The sequence below is a fragment of the Trichechus manatus genome, unplaced genomic scaffold (genome assembly GCF_000243295.1).
Source record: "Trichechus manatus latirostris isolate Lorelei unplaced genomic scaffold, TriManLat1.0 scaffold00117, whole genome shotgun sequence".
In the NCBI taxonomy this organism is placed as follows: domain Eukaryota; kingdom Metazoa; phylum Chordata; class Mammalia; order Sirenia; family Trichechidae; genus Trichechus; species Trichechus manatus.
The window spans coordinates 5,689,880-5,712,794 of NW_004444053.1; the positions used below are offsets into that span (position 1 = coordinate 5,689,880).

Consider the following 22,915-nt stretch of genomic DNA (forward strand, 5'->3'; position numbering starts at 1 on the left):
GGGGTTGTTAACCAATGTTATAAAACAACATGTGTACTTCTGTTTCATGAGAAACTATTTGTTCTGTAAGCCTTCACCTGAAATACAATTAAAAAAAAAAACCTGAAAAAAAATTATTATCAATGTGTACAAATAGTACCCCCTGCTGGACTAGTTTTAAATAAAGATGTCTATCTCTTTATATGAGGGCATTGATGATTCAGTGTTAGAATTCTCGGCTTTTAAGAAGTAGACCTGTGTTGGATTCCCAGCCAATGTACCTCATGCGCAGTCAGGGCCCAGCTTGACGGCCACTACCAACAACATCTCTTTATATATACTCTGGATCTTTCAACGTGCTCCACTGGAGGGGAATGTTAAGCAATGGAGCTCACGCTTAGGAGCGCAGGCTCTGCCACTTACTAGCTATGTGACCTTGAGCAAGTTACTTACTTTTCCTAAGCCACAGTTTTCCTTTCTATAAGATGATGGTTATAATACATCCTACCTCATAAGGGTGTTATAAATATTAAATGGCATGACCCACAGAGTCCTGCACATGGTAACTGTTCAATAAATGATAACTAGAAGTACTACCATTGCCAAAGCAGGATGATGGTTTATCATTTGCTTGCTTGCTTGCTTGCTTGCTTGTCAATTACAGACCTATTTACCTAGTTTCTCATTGGACATTTCCACTAGAATATGCCCTGGCTTTTCAAACACAATGTGTTCAAAATTAACCATTTTCACCTCCTAATATCATCTTCCTTCCCTGTGTAGGGAACAAAACCGTATCCCAATAAATAACTATGCATTTTCTAGAGAACACCATTCAGGATTATCTGATTTTGATTTTATGGACACTGTTTTACAACTCCATAGATTATAGATAACTGATATCAATGCAAAATAATTCTCACCTATAGATATGCAAATTGGAGCTTCTTGTCTTCTCCTAACTCTAGTAGCACATTCTCAGTCACTACTTCCCAATTTAAGAAGTCACCCACGAAGGCTACAGACAACTGAGAAAAACAACACACTTTAGATTGTCCTGTCCTTGATAGGGTAGAATATCTTATTATTTCAAAAATAATAAATTAAGTCTGTACTTAATTATTTATCCGCAAGAAAGAATTTCATTAGACAATTTAGAGTAACCTAAAAATTTTAAGACAAAATAAAAAATATAATGAGACAATTGTCTTTGTATCAGTAGGATCAGACTGAGCAAATTTTCCCTGCAGAGTAAAAGTTGTATTATTTAACTATGCAATGTTTTTGAGTTTTGGTTTTTTTTCTGATATCTGTTCTCCTGGAAGGGCAAGCAGCCTTTATAAAGAGTGTGATTCTGGTTAGAGTTATGGCCAGAACAGTAAACAGAGAAGGAAGAAGTGCAATATGTGGTTAGGAAAGGATGCTAAGCCTGAACGTCAGCAAAGGAGGAAAATTCTTGTCAACAGAATGTTTCTCTGCAGAAGCTGTACTATCAAATTAAGACACACAAGTAGTCAAGGGGAGATGTCCTAGGGCATTAGAGGCAGAGGATGATATTGAGGAATAAAGATATTATTAAATGCATATTGGGGCAGCTTGGCAGTATTTCTCAAAATTTTAAATGTACATATCCTTTGGCACAGCCAGCAGCGTCACTAGGGTTGGTGTCACCCAGCACAGTAACTCATGGTGTCACCCCCCATGGACTTCCTCCCACAGCAGACCATACAGAATCCTTACTAATTTTTTGTACTAATGTTATTCGTAAATCATAATTCCCATATATCACTGAATGTAATGGCAATAGTAGTGACATAAACAACTAGCAAAATATAAAATTACACCTTTAAATTACAATGTTACATGCACAGCCTAAATGTATTTACATTTACATAGCTCCATTGTGGTTAAAGTGAAAATTTAGTAAGAAAACAATAGAATTAGAAGTAAAAACATTTAAGAACTACATCAAAGTTATGTTCATTTTAACATTAAACTTTACCATTACAAGAGATACATTAATCAGGTTTGCATAATCAATAATGGCCCAAATAATGTAGAAATTGTAGACAAATGCATATTGAAGTAAATTCATAAATGAAATAATACCATAAAATGAAGGAAAAATGCACAAGCATTTCAGCACTTAGTGAACAATGTCTTTCGTCACTCACTTTCAACTGATAATATCGAAAGATCAGAAAGCCTTAGTAGACTGCAAATAGTTCTTTATAAGTTTCAACTTTGAAAAGCTCCTCTCACATGAAGCCACAAACACACATACTGTCAGAAATAATTTTAGGCTTAGTGAAAGGGTTCTAGTGAAAGAGAGATTCTACGAAATCCATTCAGCTGTGAATGTCAACACGTCTAATGTAGCCCAATCGTTTCTTCTTGATCAATTTCTGCTGTTTTCAGGTGCCTTGTTATTTCTGTTAAAAGCTCACTCTTGGATACTTCATCATAGAAAGTGGTCAGTTTTAGAATGGATACTTTTAACTCTTCTTCAGTGGCAGATATGAGACTCCTTACTTGAACAGCCTCAAACATGGCTGCTACTTCCTTGACGGCTCTTGATCTGATCTGGAGTTCAGAATGAAAGCTATCAATGCACTCAAGCATTGCTCTCTTATTTTCTTCTTGCAGAGTGAGTCCAGGATCTGTTGCCTGCTCCCCATCCCCTACCATCCTTTTCTTGAACCTTGCCCTTCTCTCTATTGAAATTCTATATTTGTTTGATTTTAAAAACACTTGTTAATTGCATGCTCCACTAGGTGACTGCACTCCTTATGCAGAAAAAGCTTAGCGCCTCTAGCTTTGACCACCTTATCCAGAGTTAAGCCCTTAGTCTGCAGGTACTGCTGTGAAAGATTAACTTCCTGAAGTACACCATACCAGAAGTACAGGTAGCACAGAAAAACGAAATCACAGACAGCAGGCAAAAGACCTTGTGCTGCTCCTCTTGAGTCCAAATTTTCATGAGGATCGCAAACAGCTTCAATTGCCGCAATAAACTTATCCAACTTTTCTTTAACTGGCTTAACTGCAGCATGATGCACACTCCAACGTGTTGTTGATAGCCTTTTTACTGACATTCCAGTATGGTCAATTAAAACATCCCATCGATGGGTGGAAGCAGCGAAGAAAGAAAACACTATCTCAAGAGTTCCAAAAAATGTCACAATGCATTTCCAAATTTCTTCACAAGTTAAGTGAATGGTCCATGCGTCCATTAAAAATGTCTTTCTTATTCTTTCCCTTAAGAATGGCTTGTACAAAAAAGACCAGACTTACTGGACTGACAGAGACTAGAGAAACCCCGAGAGTATGGCCCCTGGACACCCTTTTAGCTCAGTAATGAAGTCACTTCCGAGGTTCACCCTTCATCCAAAGATTAGACAGGCCCTTGAAACAAAACAAGACTTAATGGGCACACCAGCTCAGGGGCAAGGACGTGAAGACAGGAGGGGAGAGGAAAGCTGGTAATAGGGAACCCAAGGTTGAGAAGGGACAGTGTTGACATGTCATGGGGTGTTAACCATTGCCACAAAACAATATATATCCTAACTGTTTAATGAGAAACTATTTGTTCTGTAAACTTTCATCTAAAGTACAATAAAAAAAAAAAAAGAATGGCTTATACACCTCCATGAATTTCAGCCATGTTGTTAGGTTGTTAGGTGCCGTCAAGTTGGTTTCAACTCACAGTGACCCTACATACACCAGAATGAAACACTGCCAGCTCCTGAGCCACCCTCATGGTGGTTGTTATCCTTGAGCCCATTGTTGCAGTCACTGTGTCAGTCCATGTTATTGAGGGTCTTTCTCTTTTTCACTGATCCTCTACCAAGCATGATGTCCTTCTCCAGGGACTAATCCCTCCTGATACCATGTCCAAAGTATGTGAGATGAAGCCTCACCATCCTTGCTTCTCATGAGCATTCTGGCTGTACTTCTTCCAAAACAGATTTGTTCGTTCTTCTGGCAGTCCATGGTAAACCCAATATTTTTCGTCAACACTGTAATTCAAAGGCATCAATTCTTCTTCAGTCTTCCTTATTCATTGTCCAGCTTTCACATGCATATGAGGCAACTGAAAACACCATGGCTTAATTCAGGTGCACCTTACTCTTCAAGGTGACATTTTTGTTTAACACTTTAAAGAGCTCTTTTGCAGCAGATTTGCCCAATGCAATGCGTCTTTTGATTTCTTGACTGCTGCTTCCATGGGCGTTGATTGTGGATCCAAGTAAAACGAAATCCTTGACAACTTCAATCTTGTCTCCATTTATCATGATGTTGCTTATCGGTCCAGTTGTGAGGATTTTTGTTTTCTTTATGTTGAGGTGTAATCCATACTGAAGGCTGTAGTCTTTGATCTTCAGTAAGTGCTTCAAATCCTCTTCACTTTCAGCAAGCAAGGTTGTGACGTCTGCATATCTCAGGTTGCTAATGAGTCTTTCTCCAATCCTGATGCCACGTTCTTCCTATAGTCCAGCTGCTCAGATTATTTGCTCAGCATACAGATTGAATAAGTATGGTGAAAGAATACAACCCTGACGCACACCTTTCCTGACTTTAAACTACTCAGTGTCCCCTTTTTCTGTTTGAATGACTGACTGCCTCTTGGTCTGTGTATGGTCCCTCAAGAGCACAATTAAGTCTTCTGCAATTTCCGTTCTTTGCAACGTTATCTATAATTTGTTATGGGCCACAAAGTCGAATGCCTTTGCATAGTCTATAAAACACAGGTAAACATCTTTCTGGTATTCTCTGCTTTCAGCCAAGATCCATCCGACATCAGCAACGATATCCCTGGTTCCACGTCCTCTTCTGAATCTGGCTTGAATTTCTGACAGTTCCCTGTTGATGTACTGCTGCAACTGCTTTTGAATGATCTTCAGCAAAATTTTACTTGTTTGTGATATTAATGATATTGTTTGATAATTTCCACATTTTGTTGGATCACCTTTCTTGGGGATGGGTACAAATACAGATCTCATCCAGTTGGTTGGCCAGGTATCTGTCTTCCAAATTTCTTGGCGTAAACGAGTGAGCACCTCCAGCACTGCATCTGTTTGGTGAAACATCTTAATTGGCATTCTGTCAATTCCTGGAGCCATAGTGGCAGCATTATCATAACACTGAGAGTGAAATATCATTAGTCACCTTCCAGTTTTTTAAGAATGGCAGAACCAAGGTCAGCTGCTTATTTCCCCTTTAGAGGGAAAAATCCTAGACAGGCTTCTTTCACTTCAGCCTTCCTATTGTTGATCACTTCAGACATCTAGTCAGTATGTGATATGTCAAGTGTGCTGTTGAACATGATCCCAAAGTACCTCACAAACTTTATGTCCGTAACAAGCTTCTCCTTCACATGATTTGCCAGGGCACTTATAAACTCATTCTGAATTTTTTATGCAAGATAAGAGGCTGTTACTTTAAGTTTACTTGTGCTACACTTTAATTCATTAGGTGCTCTTTCAGCACTGAATCATATTTTGAAAGCATTTCAACCATCTCAAGAAAGTTCCCTTTATTTAACAAAGATTCATTTCCTTGTGGTCATGGAATGCCCGATTCTGCTTGGCAAGAAACAATGTCATATCAAGAATCTGTGCAAGATGTCCCTCCACTTTTTCTTCTCTATTACCATCAAAGCAATACTTTTGGAGTTAATGGTTTTGTGCAGCCTCAGTCCTGTTGCCAATGTTTTCTACTTTTCAAGGCAACGTGCTCTTTGGAAGTCACATGCTTATGTACTTTCGGGCTCAGTTTCCATCATTTCTGAAACCCAGTCAGAAATTTGGATGTCATATCTGTAGCACTAATGGCAGTCAGCAGCAAAAACAGTATAAATTCTCCTGAGCAAACCATCCATGACTGCAGAATTTTCTTGCTATTTGGCAGCACTTTGTAAAACCATTCTTTTAAAAGCTGACACATATTTCCCTTTGCTTTTGCATCTTGCCTTGCCATAACACCGAAAGGCTCATCTTTGTTCTGGAAAGGAGTATTTCCCTTTTTGATGGTTTCAACCCAAAAATGATCTGGAACTGGTATCTCCCAGAAAGAAATATCACACAAAATTTACAAATCATTCTCCTTAATGTCACTCATCTCATTTACAGTATCATGGCTAAAGTCTCTTTCAGCACATTCTTTTGCTTCAAATTCTACCATTTCCACTCTTTGCTCTTCTGCAGAATGTGTGCTAGTATCAGAAGAATCAGCTTTATCAATTGGAGACTGACAAACAGTGTCTTTTGCTGAACCCTGGGCATCATCCAGTCTTTTGACATATTGAAGCATGTATCCCACATATGTTCTGAGTAATTTAATTCTTGTGTCGTTTACTTTCCTTTGGAGCCCTGGTGGTGCAGTGGTTAAGAGTTCAGCCGCTCCTTGGAAACCATATGGTGGGCAGTTCTACTCTGTCCTATAGGATTGTTATGAGTCAGAATCAACTCTACAGCAACAAGTTTGGGTTTTGTTTGGTTTTGTTTGGTTTTTTTGCTGGCATCTACTTAGCCTCTTTGATTTATGCACTCCATGTGGCATGATAGAATATCCCTGCTCAATTAAAAAAAAAGACAAATTAGCAATATTAAAAAAAAGAAAATGTAAAATGTAAATCTATTGAATGTCAGTTCTAGCAAATATAAATTTTAATGTGTCACTGTTTTTTAAACCACAATTCAAACTTGAACCCTGAATATTTCATTAAAATCAGACATATACTTGGAAGATGCTGACGTTTTTAAAGAAAATTAAAAAAGAAAAAAAAATTATGTGAATTTAAGATTTAAATTATATTTCTAAACATAATTGGAGTCCGGAGGTAAGGTGGGTGTCAGGGTTGACTTAGTCCAGTGGCTTCAGTCCCATTTCCCTATATTTCTCTTGGATCTTTCCTTCTCTCTGGACCAGCTTTACCCTCAGCATAGTAAGAGGATAGCTGCCACAATGACAGACTACAATCTGTGGAGAAAAAGAAAGAGAGAAAATTGTTTGTGGAATTCTTCCAGGAGGAAAATATGGCAGACAAGTTACTTGTGGTCACATGGCTGCTGACTGAGTTAGAGACCTACCTACATTTCCAAGCCTTCCTTGCAGCTAGTGTGCCATGTGACCAAGTTCTTGCCAATAGAAATAACATGTACAACTCATTTACTTAAAAGGAAATTGCTTACTCTGGACTTCCTCACTTTCTCCTTCCTGCAAGTTGCCTCATGGTAAAGGCAGCACCCAGCTTTAACCATGCGGACAAGGACAATGTCCTAAGAGATGGCAGAGCAACAAGACAGAAAGAACAAGAGTCTCTGAATGATCCATGCAACAAAGCTATCTTGCCAGACTAGACTGGTCAAATAGTTACATGAGAGGAAAATAAACTTTTATCTTATTTGATCCATTGTATTTGAGAGTCTCTTTTATCTCAGCTTTTACACTAACTAATATACAGGATGAACTATCCCAAAGTCTCCAGAGAATGCCCTTGATGTCTCATGTCCTCATGGTCTGAGTTACATAAATGCCTCCTCCTAAGCTAAGGGGGATGGGATTCCCGTTAGACCAAAAAGACTCACACTTTAAGGTAGGGATGAGGTCAGCTGTTCAGAGGCAACCCAACTCATGACTACTGCTGCATGGAGGAGGTGTGGATGCCTCAATGAAATGGAGATCTGCTAAAAAGGAAGAAAGGAGAAGGAAAGAATGGATGCTGGGAAGAGTGACTACCAATAACATCAAAGATACTGTCAAATTCTATACAGCTCTTAGAAAGAATAAGATCTATATGTATTGACATGGAAAGATGTCCACAATGTCATGGGCTATTTAATAAAAAAAAAAAAAGCAAGTTACAAAATCATATTACCACACCATACCATATGATTATTAAAGTATTATTCCATTTGGTGAAAAAAAATTTTAAATATTTAAAGCCAAATACATATATATATATATATGTATATATATATATACACACATATATATATTAACCAAAACACAAGCTCATTGCCATCGAGTAAATTCTAGCTCACAGCAAGCCTATGGAAGAGAGTAGAACTTCCCCATAGGGTTTCTAAGGCTATAATGTTTACAGAAGCAGACTGACACATCTTTCTCCCATAGAGTGGCTGGTGGGTTTGAACTGCTGACCATTAAGTTAGTAGCCAAGCTCTTAATCACTGCACCACCAGGGAGATGTATATATATATGTTAGGTGCTGTCGAGTGAGTTCTGACTCATAGTGACCCTACGTACAACAGAATGAAACACTGCCTGGTCCGTATATATATATATATATATGTGTGTGTGTGTGTGTGTGTGTGTGTGTGTGTGTGTGTGTGTGTATTTGAAAGTACCATGCTATAACAGTAGTTACCTCTGTAGCATGAAGGAGAATTTTTATTTTTAGTTTTAATCATTTGCTTCATATCTTTATTCTGATATTTATCCCTTTTGTAATAATAAAATATACATAAGGTGGGGAATAAGGAAGGGGGCAAGTCAGAGAAAGAGGGGGAGAATAAGAGAACCTGGAAGAAGGCTAATCTGGGTCCTGGGAGAAGTTGGCAAGTCTGGAACACAGGCTCCTCTGCTGCGCAGTTTCCCACACCCCCAAAGTCTCAGAAGCTACAGCTGGGTCAGAACCATGGGTCCTTCTCTGTGCCCAGCAGACAGGGCAGTGGGGATGACCCCCTCTTATTCTACTACTGGGTCTGGTTTGAGGTATGTGTTCTTGCTCGTCATTGAAGCTTTGAGACCATCTCTCCCTCTTCTTCCCTAAAACCCAAGAATCAGTTCAGGCCATGACACTATACCACCTGCTACCATCCTCTGTTGCAGTTTTCTACACACTTCCAGGACGTCTCCCCTCGTTTCATGAATGGATCTCTGACTCAATGCCTCTCTCTTTACCTAGACTCCTGTCATAATTTTCAGTGATTTTAAAATCCAAGTAGACAATCTTTCCATGCTGTGTCCTCTCAGTTCCTTTTCCTGGTTTCTTCTAACCATCCTATCCTCCACCTGGTCTCAGCCACCCTCCACTGTGTTTCTACTCTAGACCAGTTCTGTCCAATAGAGCCTTCTGCCTTTATGAAAATGTTTAATCTTCACTCTTCAATACGGGAGCCACTGGCCATGTGTGCTATTAAGCACTTGAAATGTGGCTAGTGCAAACGAGAAAATAAATTTTTTATTTTATTTAATGTTAATTAATTTAGATTTTAATAGCTACGTGTGGTTAATGGCTACTATATTAGACAGTGTAGATCTTGACCTTATCATTCCCAACAAGTGTAACACTCCACAGTCTCAATTACAAGCATCCCATTCTTCATCCACCATGTCACATTCTTCCACCTAACTCCTTCTAATAAAATACTCTCTTCAGACCTCTGGGATTTCCAATACAAACACCTACCATCTTTCGCTGTCCCACCTCCCCTCATTTTTTTACTTTTATGGTTCAAGAGACGATCATTTCCAGAAGAGTAAGTAGAATGCCTGTTTCACTGGCAAGGCTGTGATTTTGGGTACCTTGGTGCCCTCTAAAGGCTACACTGAGAACGAAGGAGCTACCGCTTGCTTTCTACACTTCTGGGGCTGGGCCAGAATTGTGACGTTTAGCAGGGTGGGGAAAGAGGCAGGAAGTACTTTTTGTCCTACGAATCCGAAGTTACATTTTAACTCGTCATTTAGCCCTCCCTTGAGATCACGGAAGTTACCAAGTTCATGTCGTACACAACTTATTTTTCCTTAGTGAGCGTACATTCTACTGTCACCTGTATGACAGAAAGGACAGTGCCTGAGAACACTTTGGTCAAAGTCAGCTTCCATTTATTTTTCTTTTAGAAAAAAGAATTTGGATTTCAAGGTTTTTTTGTTCTTGTTGTTTTGTTTTGTTTTTTGTTTTTTTAAAAACAAACACTATCTTTGGCTATCTGGCTTTGAGAATAACTTAAGTCAGAGTATCTGCTTTATGCCAACAAGGTAAGTGTTTTTTGTTTTTCTTTTTAATGGGGAAATATTTCCAGAAGCTGCTTTTGCAGAGGGTGAATGTTCTCCTTGAAGAGTGCATTCCTTAAGAAAGAATGTGATTACATTCTTCTGGAACCTCTAGATTAACGTTAAAGCAACAGAGTTAAAGAAAGAGACAGAGGCAGAGGAAAGCTTAGGGAAACAAAGTTATGTTATGGGGTGAGGGGGCCATCTGAAAAGCAGGTGTCAATAATAATAACAGAATCATGGGACTTTCAGTGATTCTAGGAACACCTCTGTGTTCATCTTGTGTATGAAGTGGAAGTACCAGGCATTGGAAAACGCCAAATACTCAGTCGAAAATACTGGTGGATAACGATAACAAATGTAAACAGATCAGAATCCAAACTCAAAGAAATCATAATCAATTACAGGATTTGTAAATCACCCGGTCTCTCCGTGTCTCAGAAATAATTCCTACCTTTGCTTGTTGGTCAGGTATGCGGCGAGATTATCATGTACAAAAGTCCAATCCAATACACTAGAGCTCCTTTCTGCCATCGGACTAAACTCACGCCATCTTCGAGCTACAAAGGACTTTGCTTTTGTAGTGCATTTTCTAGTTTACAAAGAACTTAAACATGCCCTTCAAGCCTGCAGTATTTATTCCTACATTTGAATTCACATCTATTTCTAAGCACTAATTATTTGGCATTCAGGCATTAAAAACGTAGTCTTTTCAAGCTGAAGGGAAACACAAAGAAAACTACTGCAAACCTCTATTTCACAAACGTGAAAACAAAAGCACAGAGAAATCAAAGATTTTGTCCAAGGTCACACAGCTAAGTGGAAGCAGAAACAGTACTAGAACTCAGATCTCCCAATTTCCAGTTCTCTCTCTAACTCAACTATTGGTTTAAAGTCTATTTTTAAATGGCTGTCCCCACTCAGAAATTCATAATCTGTAAATATGGTGTAATTTTAAAAGGTGCAAATTCCCAACTTGTTTTTGCTGCGTGTACAGTCTCTAAAACACAAGATGTTTTTGCCCGGGACCCTTTTTAGCCCACAGCCCACTTCTGTGCCTTTCACTGGGTCTCCAGGCAGGGCAAAACAGCTCAGGAGAGTCTGCAAGCATTGGCGCCCAGAGCACGATAGGACTCGACACATGGTGGGGAGGCATGTCTGCTATCTCTGTATAGTGGCACCTCCTTGAGGACATTCACTGGGCCTTTTTTTGTTGTTGTTGTTAAAGACTTTATCACTATTATTTAGTAACTGGGTCTTAAGCCACACTTGGAGGGCCCCCGTGCTTGGCTCAGTACCTGCACTTAGAGTTACCCAGAATGCATCTGTAAAATTAATGAGTTAATTTGCAGCCAGTCTATAAACTTCTGCACATTTTTCACTTTTCCAATTCAGTTAGTAACCATTTATTTTGTGTTGTTATTGCAAAGATAGAGCACAGCTGAGATCTACCAGCTCCAGACCTCTACCTAGTAAGCTGGAAATTCAAGGGTTCTTATTGGTGGGTGTCATTTATTTCTGGCTGGAGGTAGTCTAGACCTCCTACTCCTCAACCTGAAGGAAGCCACAGGTATGTTTCCAGCCTGGAATATCTTTTTTATCTGTGTGAGCTGTCTTTCTAGGGAGAAGAGAGGGAAAGGGGAAAGACAACTAGAGAGGGAGGGGAGCAAACAATGAATGAGTAGTTTGTACTAGGCACTTTATGTCAGTAATGTCACTTTATTTAAAACTCAAACAATCCTTCAACACTGGTATTTTTCTTATTATACAAATAACGAATCTAAGAGTGTTTCAGTAGGGTGCTCGGGTCACATGGCTAGTCAGTAGCAGAGGCAGACTTCAAACCAGTTCTGCTGCCACCAAATTCCATTCTCATGCAGCCCACCTGTTCTCCCAAATACCTATTGCCGTCAAGTAGATTCCAATTTACAGTGACCCTATAGGACAGAGTAGAACTGCCCCACAGGGTTTCCAAGGAGTGGCTGGTGGATTCGAACTGCCGACCTTGGGGTAGCAGCCAAACGCTTAACCACTGTGCCACCAGAGCCCCCATTCTCCCAAATACAGACTCAAAAAAACTAAGAGTCTAAGGGGAAGAGGTGTGAATTTTGTGATAGATAATGAAGCCAGGTAAGGAATTCTCAACCTTACAAAGGGCAAGACGGTTAATAAGATTTGGAAACAGGCAGCCCTCAGAAATCCCTCTGATCCTTGTCGCAAGTCCATGGATCTGCTCCGGACCCAGGTGAGTCCAGGGAGTCAGAGATTCAGAAGTATTCTTTCTACCCCCGTAGAGACAGCAAATCTACTTTGTTTCCATGCCTAGGCATTCTGATCTGTTCAAGAGGCAAGTTGTAAAACCATGGGGACAAACTCCCCCAAGCCAGTTCCAGAAGTGTTACAACAAACCCTGAGCCCAGGCAAGGCTCAGTGTCGGGAATCATAAGGCACCTTAGGCTCTCAGACCAATGAGAAGTACACATCCAGGCTTCAGAGCCAGATACCTGGGTTCAAATCCAGACTCTGCCTCTTATTAGTAGCGTGGCCTTAAATTGTGTCAAATGATAATACTACATGTTTTTCCCAGTTACTGGGACTAAGGACTCCATAAATATTTGCTCTCTTGGTTACCCAAGACAGATACCACTGTGATAAGTGACATAACACCACAAAAATCATATAAAGGTTATCCAGCAAAATCTCTCCTCAAAAATTGCAATGCCTTCAAAGGCAAGATAAAATCACTTATATATACTATATGTATAAATAGTTTCAGATCTCAGCTACTCTTTGTGTGTTTTCTGGACTGGCCAAGAGGGTTGCAGGGAAAAGCAGCACTTGCAACTGAGTCTACCTGGCGTGTCAAGGGCTTCAGCATGACCTGAACCTGATTTGCTGGAATTAACTGACTGGTTAATCCATCTGATCAAAGCAAAAGCTGTGTTGAGGTTTTTGGAAGATGGAATTATGAAATCAAGAAAAACTGGCTATAAATCCCCATAAGATATACTTCCTCCAGTCTACCCCTGACAAACATGGACATTCCCATTTCCACCTGACCTCATGTTGAACTCCAGAATGTCCCATATGACTTGCCTTGAGTACTGTGTTCTGTGTTATGGTCAGTTGGTCTTGCCTTTGTGCAAGGTCAAAGTCCCCCTCAATTCATGTAATACCCTTGTTGCATGGTAGGGCACGGCCCAGGGCCAGCTATTCTTCAGTCTTTTAGATGCTTCATATAAAAGCCAATGCTTTTTGCTGCAGTTTCTAGGATTCAGAAGGACCAGGTGACAGCAAGGAGCCCCTTTAATACTGAGGAGATCTAGAGTGTTAAGGGAATCAAGGCCCTGGCTACACTAGCTAATAGTAATAATAATAGCTAAATTTAATTGAGCACTGACTATTTAACAGAGACCCTTACAACATAATCAGTCATTTAATCTTTATAACAAATCTTTTAAATAGGAATTATTATTGTCATCATCAACCCATTTTACTGATGTGAAAAGTGAGTCACAAAAAGGACAAACAGCTAGCCCAAGGTTAGACAGTTAATAAGTGATGAAGCCAGGATTTAAACCAAAACTGATTTCAAATCCTGTATTTTAACTGATTCTGCCTCCACTCAAAGGTGAAAGAAGGGTATTTATAACACTATAAAAGTTGAGTCCTGTGACAATTTCTCCCTCCCACTCCTATTGTCTATAGAAGCTCTGCTTGACTTTCCTCTAACAAAGCATATTATGGCCAAGCGAGTTGCAGTGATTGGAGCTGGTGTGAGTGGCCTCTCCTCTATCAAATGCTGCTTGGATGAGGACCTGGAGCCCATCTGCTTTGAGAGAAGTAATGACATCGGGGGACTGTGGAAGTTTACCGTGCGTAGTTCACACCCCCCCCCCCATCAACTGTAATCTGGAGGTTTGCATTATTCTTGTTCAGGCACGGTGGTTTTAGCCTACTTTGGTGATCAAGGAAGGGAACAGCTCCCTGCAACAATGCATAGACAAGTGCATGGCACGGTGCCAAGCACTGTGCAGGAGATAGTCTGCTAAGTGATGCATCTTGAGAATTGGCAGGGCATGGTCAGGGACGGTTGGGAGAGAGGAAGAAAAAGTTAAGTGTACTAGAAAAAGGGGATTTTATAATGATTTCTGGACCATGGGCATTCTACAGCAAAGTAACAGAATTTCGCATTGGATAAGCGGAACAGCATTGGTGAACACAGAGCAGATGACACTCTAGGGAGGATGGAACTCAGCAACAGGAAGTGGAACTTCTGCCACCAGGCATTGTTCAGGTATTTAGGATGAGAACTGGCAAGGGTGAGGCAGGACTCCAGACCTTGGAAAGTGTAAGTGATGGCTTTCACATTATCAGAATAAGAAGAACCAGGCACTGCCCAATCCTTGCTAGAACTAGGGTATGCTGCCTGGGAGGCACACGTGAGGGCCATGCCAGCAGTAAGGTGACTTGAGCATCAGAAAGTGGGGATGGAAGTAGTTTAATACCACCTGCCTCTGGCCAGAATTGGTTACAAGGTCTTCAGCGGGGATCTGCCAGGCAGGTCCAAATACTAAATGCTTCAGTAGAAGGGAAGAGAAACATTCAGTGGGAACTCAAGACGGGGGAGACTAATTCTAACTAAAAAAAAATGAAAGAAAGCTTCATGGAGAAGGTGGCATTTGCATAGATATTTGATAGATAGTGGAAAAAATAGAATAAGCAAATGTATATAAGTAGGAGTGGTCACAAGCTTAGATTGTAGTGTACTAGGGAAAAAAATCTTTTTTCTGGTGAGCTGTGAGATTCATCAAGCCACCAACTGTCAATAGGTCTGTTTGTGTACCTTCTGCTATTTGACATGTGGTTGGTTTGATTTCCTTCCCTATTCTGAAATAATACAGATTAATTTTAGAAAATAATATTGAGTTAAACAAAAGGTAAGATACAAATTAAAAATAATAACAAAACCCACAGGCAGGCACTATTAAAAGTTTGTGGACCCCTTTCAGCTGGGCTGGCATGAGCCACCAGGATCTCTGTTCTCTCCATCCTATCTCCCCCACCTCATCAAGCTAACTATGCCTTAACCATAGGAAACATCTAAAGATGGGATGACCAGGGTCTACAAGTCATTAGTGACAAATGTCTGCAAGGAAATGTCATGTTACAGTGACTTCCCCTTCCAAGAAGATTATCCCAATTTCATGAAGCAAGAAAAATTTTGGCACTATCTCCAAGAATTCGCTGAGCACTTTGACCTTTTAAAATATATTCAGTTTAAGGTAAGACATCTTGGATTGTAGAATGTTAATGAATTGGGGTGCCCTATTCAACGATCTTATAGAAATGGGATTCTTCACTTCTCTTACTGCTCTTGTTTTACTCAAATAAATCATTAAAATACTGAATTTCCTGATTCCTCCTCTAGATACCAACACTCTCATTAAGGATGAAATGTAGAATTTTTTGAGAGATAGGGAAAAAAGAATTTTTGTTGATAAAACCCATTGTGAAGAAATAACTAGAAGTCTGAACTACAGAAATTAAAATGGGTCAAAACTCATTTTCCTAAATGTTTCCAATGTGTTAGATATCGTAACTCATCTCTTTCTCACCAGGAATAAAAACTGTGTCTTCCTTCAAATCAAAAGAATCAGATGTCTTTGGTGCTAGTCTGTCTTACAACCTGTGGGAACTTGTGCAAGCTATTTAACTTCCCTGAGAAGATAAACCAATATTTATAGACCTCGTCTCACGGGACTTGGTGTACTTAAAATAGCAAGCATGGTTATCATACTAGTTATTGCATATGATCCCAAAGTATTGGTAGGAAGCACATGCTTGTCTTCTGCTTTCAGACCACTGTGTGCAGTGTAACAAAATGTCCAGACTTCTCTGTAAGTGGTCAGTGGGATGTCATCACAGAGACAGAGGACAAAAAGGACAGAGCTGTCTTTGATGCTGTCATGGTTTGCACTGGACATTTCCTGAATCCCCGTTTACCTTTGGAGTCATTTCCTGGTAAGTCATTTCCACCTGGGACCATGCCTACTCTTCTAGGTTCTTCTAGAAGAAAAGTCATTGATTTGTAATTGGAAATACTTCCTCATGATATAAACAACTTTATGTTCACTCTCAGAAACAATATATACAAAATTACTCTGAAAGGTATAAAACACTATGTAGGTGTCAGATGTTATTATTTACTTAAGAATATAAATGGTACTGCTGTTATTATTTAAGCTGTGTCATACCCAATTCAAATGCAGTGACCACATAAGGCTCAAAGCTATCAGACCTGTCATTAAAAAAAAAAAAAAAAATGCTTTGATTTTTGTGATCAGATTATAGGTCATTTGAATCAGGAGTCATCTGTTATTTAAGAACTTAAAGGAAGGGAGAGTATAAGGAAATTTGACAGATTTGTTAAGAAACAAGCGAGAGATTATACATGTAAAGGAATATTCTCACCCTTCAAAATAGTCACCATGGTAATAACCCATGCACCTCCTGAACCAGGATTATCAACAAAAAGGAGTTTTAGAAATTCCCTTTTGGGAGTGTTTTGACTCCATCACCACATTCTTTTTAATATACTCACAATTGGCAAAACATCGTCTTTTGAGGTCCAAACTGATTTGAAAAGCCCAAAGCTATTCAAATTTAGGTGAGGGAGATAATGTTAGTCATAACAAAGATTACGAAAACGTGGTAAAGCTACTATTCTCCTATGACTTATAAGCGGCCCAAAAAAGCAATTCAGTAAGTGAAGTTTCAAAACTTCAAGAAATTGAAATAACTTTTAAGGAAGGAAGAATGTGAAGAAAAAACTGAAAACTTTGGCAAAAATTCTTACAAACTCAGTCTCAAATTAACAAAATATTGTATACCCCCCCCCCAAAATGTATTTAGGAATCGAGTGAGAACTGAATATATAATTTTGCAAAGAAGAAATACTGTAAATAGTGATTGGGCTTCAGGTGTGCTGCTGGGCTAGGGGCTGAATACATAATCATACAGTACTAAAGGAATATACAACCACCTCTTATAACAATGCTTCTGTAGGAAAATGTGTTGTAAGTGCCAAAAAATTGATATAGATAATTTTGAAATTTACTGTCCTATCAGATGTGTGATGTCTTACCTTTTATTCCTAAGTACCTTCAGTTAAACCTAGACTATAACCATACTTATTCAACCTGTATGCTGAGCAAATAATCTGAGAGGCTGGACTATATCAAGAAGAAAGCAGCATTAGGATTGAAGGAATACTCATTAACAACCTGAGATATGCAGATGACATGATCTTACTTGCTGAAAGTGAAAAGGACTTGAAGCACTTACTGATGAAGATCAAAGACCACAGCCTTCAGTATGTATTACACTTCAACGTAAACAAAAATCCTCACAACTGGGCCAATAAGCAACATCATGATAAATAGAGAAAATATTGAAGTTGTCAAAAATTTTGTTTAGTTGGATCCACAATCAACACCCATGGAAACAGCAGTCAAGAAATCAAACAACGTATTGCACTGGGTAAATCTTCTGCAAAAGACCACTTTAAAGTTTTAAAAAGCAAAGATGTCTCTTTGAGGACTAAGGTGCGCCTGACCCAAGCCATGGTCTTTTCAGTTGCCTTATATGCATGTGAAAGCTGGACAATGAATAAGGAAGACCAAAGAAGAATTGAAGCCTTTGAATTATGGTGTTGGCAAAGAATATTGAGTAATCCATGGACTGCCAGAAGAACGAACAAATCTAGTCTTGGAAGAAGTACAGCCAGAATGCTCATTGGAAGCCAGGGTGGCGAGACTTCATTTCACATACTTTGGACATGTTATTAGGAGGGATCAGTCCCTGGAGAAGGACATCATACTTGGTAAAGTAGAGGGTCAGCAAAAAAGAGGAAGACCCTCAACGAGATGGATTGACACAATGCCTGCAACAATGGGCTCAAGCATAACAATGATTGTGAGGATGATGCAGAACTAGGCAGTGTTTCCTTCTATTGTACATAGGGTCACTATGAGTCAGAAGCAACCTAACAACAACAACAACACAACCAGAGAATGCTGTTGCAAGAGATCAACCAAGAGCTGAGAGGCAAGCATTACATGGCAGTATAAAATGTATGAACTGCCAGATGTGATGCCAAGGAAGGAGGCTGGATAAACATGAACTAGAATAGCAAGGTAGTTGGATCATTTTGTTTGAGAACAAACGTTTCTACATACCTTAGTGCCTCTGGAAAAAAATAATAATTGCAATAGAAATGGGGTGCTCCCCTCTTTTGCCCTAAAACCCAGATTTTAGAGAAGGAAGAAACCCACACATACAGCGTTCACATACTCTCCCTAAGGAGGTTTTAGTTTATGTTCCAGACTTTGGAAGGTCTGTTACAGAGATCACCAGGCAGGACAGATTAATCCCAATTTTCTCTCTGTTCTGAGAGCAAGGGTCTTTGGTGAGTGGGTAAAATGTGAGGTGTCCAGGGACCCTGGTCTGCTACAGTCCCCTCAGGGTAATGGCCTTCAATAGGTGACATTTAGCATAATGGTTATGAACAAAGCTCTGGAGTCAGACAGCTGGATCTGTAATGCCTTTGAATTATGGTGTTGGCAAAGAATATTGAATATACCATGGACTGTCAGAAGAACGAACAAATCTGATTATGGTAGCATAATCGTGGGTAAATTACTTTCCCTCTCTAAACCTCAACAAAGTGGAAATGAGTTCGCATTCATAAAGTGGTTATGAGGATTAAATGAGATAATCCATGCAAAATACTTAGCATAGTACAGCGCGCTCTATAACTATTAACTACTACTGCTATGAATCATGGCCCAGTGTTAACTCTTAACGATCTTCTAAGAATTGTTCAACAGAACCTGCTCACTAAGAGGTATGAGACTCCACCAGATAGAGACATATTTATTCCTTTTAGTAAATTATAGCCCGGTCACAGCAGTCATTCCACCTCTTTGTAGTGGCTCCTCCATATCTCCTAACGGAATCCCGGGATGGGAAGTACAAAGACCAGTTCTGCTGCAGGTCGTCCCTGTTCATCCCAATCTGCTCCACACAGAAGTTGTATAAGAGTCTGTAAAGACGCATCAGTTGTGATCATTAGTCACACAATTGCCTGATTATATTTGTTAAATTATTAATAAATTTTCAGACCATTGTAAATGGAACTCAAATGACTAGTCCTCCTTCTCCTAAGGTAGTTGCTAAGCATTTTCCAACACATAGCAGTAGGAGAGGAGCCCTGGTGGCTCAGTGGTTAAGAGCTCAGCTGCTAACCAAAAGGTCAGCAGTTCGAATCTACCAGCTACTCCTTGGAAACCTTATGGGGCAGTTCTACTCTGTCCTATAGGGTCATTATAAGTCAGAATCGACTTGATGGCAAAGGGTGACCATTAGGACAATAAGCAAAAGATCAATAAACCATAATAGCAAAGCACTCCAGGAATTTTTGCTGACAAGACAAACTAAGCCCTGTTATCCTCAGCAGACCCTGAAGGTCTCACTGTGCAAGAGTACAGTAATTGAAGCTAATAAGTGTGATCTTGAATTATCAATGTTTCACTTTTAAGGCAAACTTCAGAAAAACTTCAATTAAAAACATATAAGATTTTCATGTTTCTGTGCTAAATGGTCCAGTTATCTGAACACTCCGCTCTCCAGAATGTTGTATTTCCTAGCATGGAGTAATGCATTTATTATATGGCATTGCAATTCTCAAAAATGAGAGGATGGGACCCTGGAAGTACTCAGTAGATCCCTAATTCCTTTGCCTCCCTGACCTCACCCCAAGACACTAATGTGAGGTATAAAAAGGAAAGTACACTAAAATGAAAGCTGAGCTTTTAAGTAAATTCACTGCAGCATATAATGTTGTTGTTGTTAGGTGCTGCCAAGTCGGTTCCAACTCATAGTGGCCCTATGTAGCACAGAACGAAGCACTGCCCGGTCCTGCGCCATGCTCACAATCATATTCAATGTGTTTGTTGAATAAAATCAGATGCCTACAAGCCTTTTATGAAAACAATCTGAAAAAAAAAGAATGAGTGTAATGATCAGTATAGAGTATCACTGCATCCTAGTGTTTCTCACAGTGAGAAACCCCGCTGCTACACCCCAACCACTGCCAAGACCAGAGACGCTTATTTTAAAAGCAGGTTAATGCAGCACTTACAGAATAAGAATCTCTGAAAGTGGGACGCTGGAATCCTAATACTTAACAAACTCCCCCAGCAATGTGATTCTTATACAAACTGAAGTCTGAGGGTCACTTCCATAGCCCAAAGTAAAGGCCTGGTGGTTAAGACAGGCCTGGGTTCAAGTTGTGGTTCCAGCATTTATGGGTGAATGGGAAAATCACGTATCCTGAGTCCCTATTTTTGCATAAATTCAAGTAAATTGAGTGACTTCTTCCCATGACTGCTTCAGGATTAAATCAGCTATGACCATGGAGTGCCCATAACAGGACCAGGCACAGAGGGCGTGCTCAGGAAAAATTAGCAACAAGTGTTAATATGAAGAAATTCTGCCCTCTCTCTTCGAGAAAAAGAAATGGAAAAAAAAATGAATCAATGGTATCAAATTGAACATAGTTATCCATTGCTATTTCCAGAGGAAACTCAATCATTTAAGCCATCTGGAAAAGAAAAAACTATAAAGTAGTGCAAAGTACACAGGAATTGAAGTCATACAACCTGAGTTCAGACCCTGCCTCTGCTATTTATTAGCTGTAAAAAAAGTCACTTAACCTGTCTAAGCACCAATGGATTTACCTGTAAAATGGGGATTAAGACGGCCTGCACCCAGGAAGATTAAGATCCTTACGTGAGAGAATACCTATGAAAACACCTGATAAAATGGGCTCACTCCATAAAGATTTTTTGTAAAAGGTAGCTTTCTGATATAACTTGAATTCATTCTTGGATTAAACTAACAATACGATTTACTGTGCATAAAGCAATTAGAGAATTGCTCTTTTAGCCATCAATGTTTAAAGTTCAGAATCTTGCATCAGAATGTCTGGGGGTCAATCTCAGCTGCCCTATTTACTGACAGTGTGATCGGAAGTAGATTGCCAGGACTTTCTTTCCAGGTGCTTCTGGGTGGACTTGAACCTCCAACCTTTTGATTAACAGCCGAATGTGTTAACAATTTACACCACCCAGGGACTCCAAGCACTCTATAAATGTTATTAAAACTGCTGTAGAAAATGTCTTTTGAATCTGTTAAGGATTCCTGGCCTCTGTTTATTCTAAGATTGAAATCTCTTCCTTCCTAAAACAAACCCCACCATGTATATATGCACTCTGAAACACATACCTCTATGATAAAGCAAATATTTCAAGCACCTCAGCAATCCAGAAACTAACATGAAATAGCTAGATGATTCCTTCATGGAAAGGGTGAGGGATTAGAAGACAAAGCTCTGACCAAAACCCAGTTTGAGAATAGATTTAGTAATTTCTGTCCACCTTGGTTTACAACGGAGTGCAAGAGAGCGACAGCTGTTTGGGTAATGATTAAAAAATGCTCTCAAAACCACTTTGAAATCTGGCTCAGTTTCACTCATTTTAAGATTCCTTTTCTACTTTCCACCAATCACCAAATTATCTTTCACAAAAAAATTAAGTCCTCTCTCGAAAATGAATATTTCACTTGTGAACCTGAACTCTTCTTTGTATAGCTAGTACCAGGACTGTTTCTACCTTATCAATAGGAAAAGTGCGTGGACAGCCCAAGCTTTGTCTACAGGTGTCACTACAATAATTTGAAAGTTAAAAATTGTAAAACAAGCCCTTTTTTTATTTAAATGAATTGTCTTTTTCTTTTTTTCTGAATTAATAGTTTTGACTTAGCAAATAGATTTCTTCTATTGGCACTGCCTTGACATAATCATTGACTCTGACCTACCTATACATTCTGCCTTTGTCTTGGGTCCCCTGCTCAAACATGCAATTATGGAAAGCCTATCATTTGCAAGATATTGTGTTAGGTAACATGGAGCATAAAAAAATCTATGAGCCAAGGCTGAGTCCTTAAGAAGTCTTCCAGCAAAACCTCAGTAACCCAGGGATTTACATGGCTGAATGCTCCATTCTCTAATGCATTCAGTTCAAATCCTGTTCCCATTTCCTGGATACTTCTTAATGCCCCCTTTTCCAGTTCCTAATCATCCTTCAAATTTCTTTCATTAAGAAAACATCACCTCCTCCAGGAAGCCTTTCTGGCCTAGTCTAGTCCAGATGCCCCACTGGAGCCATCATAACACCTCCTGTTCTGGGAGGAGATATAGTATAATGCTTAAGAGTTGAGCTCTGGAGTCTGGTGGCCTCAGTTCCTGTCTGGACTCTGCCACTTACTGTATGGCCTTGGGCAAATTGCTTAACCTCTGTACCTCAATCTCATCATTAGTAAAATATGTTAATAATATTGCCTACCTTAGCGGATTGTTGGAGCTCTGGTGGCGCAGTGGTTAAGAGCTATGGCTGCTAACCAAAAGGTCAGCAGGTTCTAATCCACCAGCTGCTCCTTGGAAACCCTATGGGGCAGTTCTACTCTATCCTATAGGGTCGCTTTGAGTCAGAATTAACTCGACAGCGCCTAACAACAACACAACATGGGGTTGTTATGGGGTTTAAATGAGTTAATACGTATAAAGCCCTTAAAAAAATGCCTGGGACTTGCATCTCAAGGGCTGAAGAAATGCTAGCTATTGTTATTATCTGTTTACTTGCCTGTCTAGAGGATGACTTTTATCTTCACATCCCCCAGACCTAATATAGCACCAGAATGTTCAAGGTACAATTATTAACCAATTTTTTTTTTTTTTAATGTCCTGCAGGTCTAATCTGTGGGGCTTTTCCTCCCTTGCCCCTGGATGAAACCTCAG

General features: G+C 39.6%; 1 protein-coding gene across 4 annotated transcripts in view; it reads left to right on the forward strand.

The window, feature by feature from the left end:
* The first annotated feature begins 9,719 nt into the window (after positions 1-9,719).
* The window catches only part of FMO4 (flavin containing dimethylaniline monoxygenase 4), a 34,941-nt gene continuing 21,745 nt past the window's right edge, over positions 9,720-22,915 (forward strand). The window contains exons 1-5 of one of the 4 annotated variants that reach the window (XM_023738451.1): positions 9,720-9,981; positions 11,427-11,566; positions 13,705-13,871; positions 15,093-15,281; positions 15,858-16,020. In XM_023738451.1, coding sequence (XP_023594219.1) covers positions 13,740-13,871; positions 15,093-15,281; positions 15,858-16,020 — 484 coding nt within the window. In that variant the 5' untranslated portion in view covers positions 9,720-9,981; positions 11,427-11,566; positions 13,705-13,739. Of the gene's footprint in view, positions 11,567-13,704; positions 13,872-15,092; positions 15,282-15,857; positions 16,021-22,915 lie in introns of all 4 variants that reach the window. The other 3 variants (XM_023738452.1, XM_023738453.1, XM_004384106.2) reach the window with 3 other exon arrangements.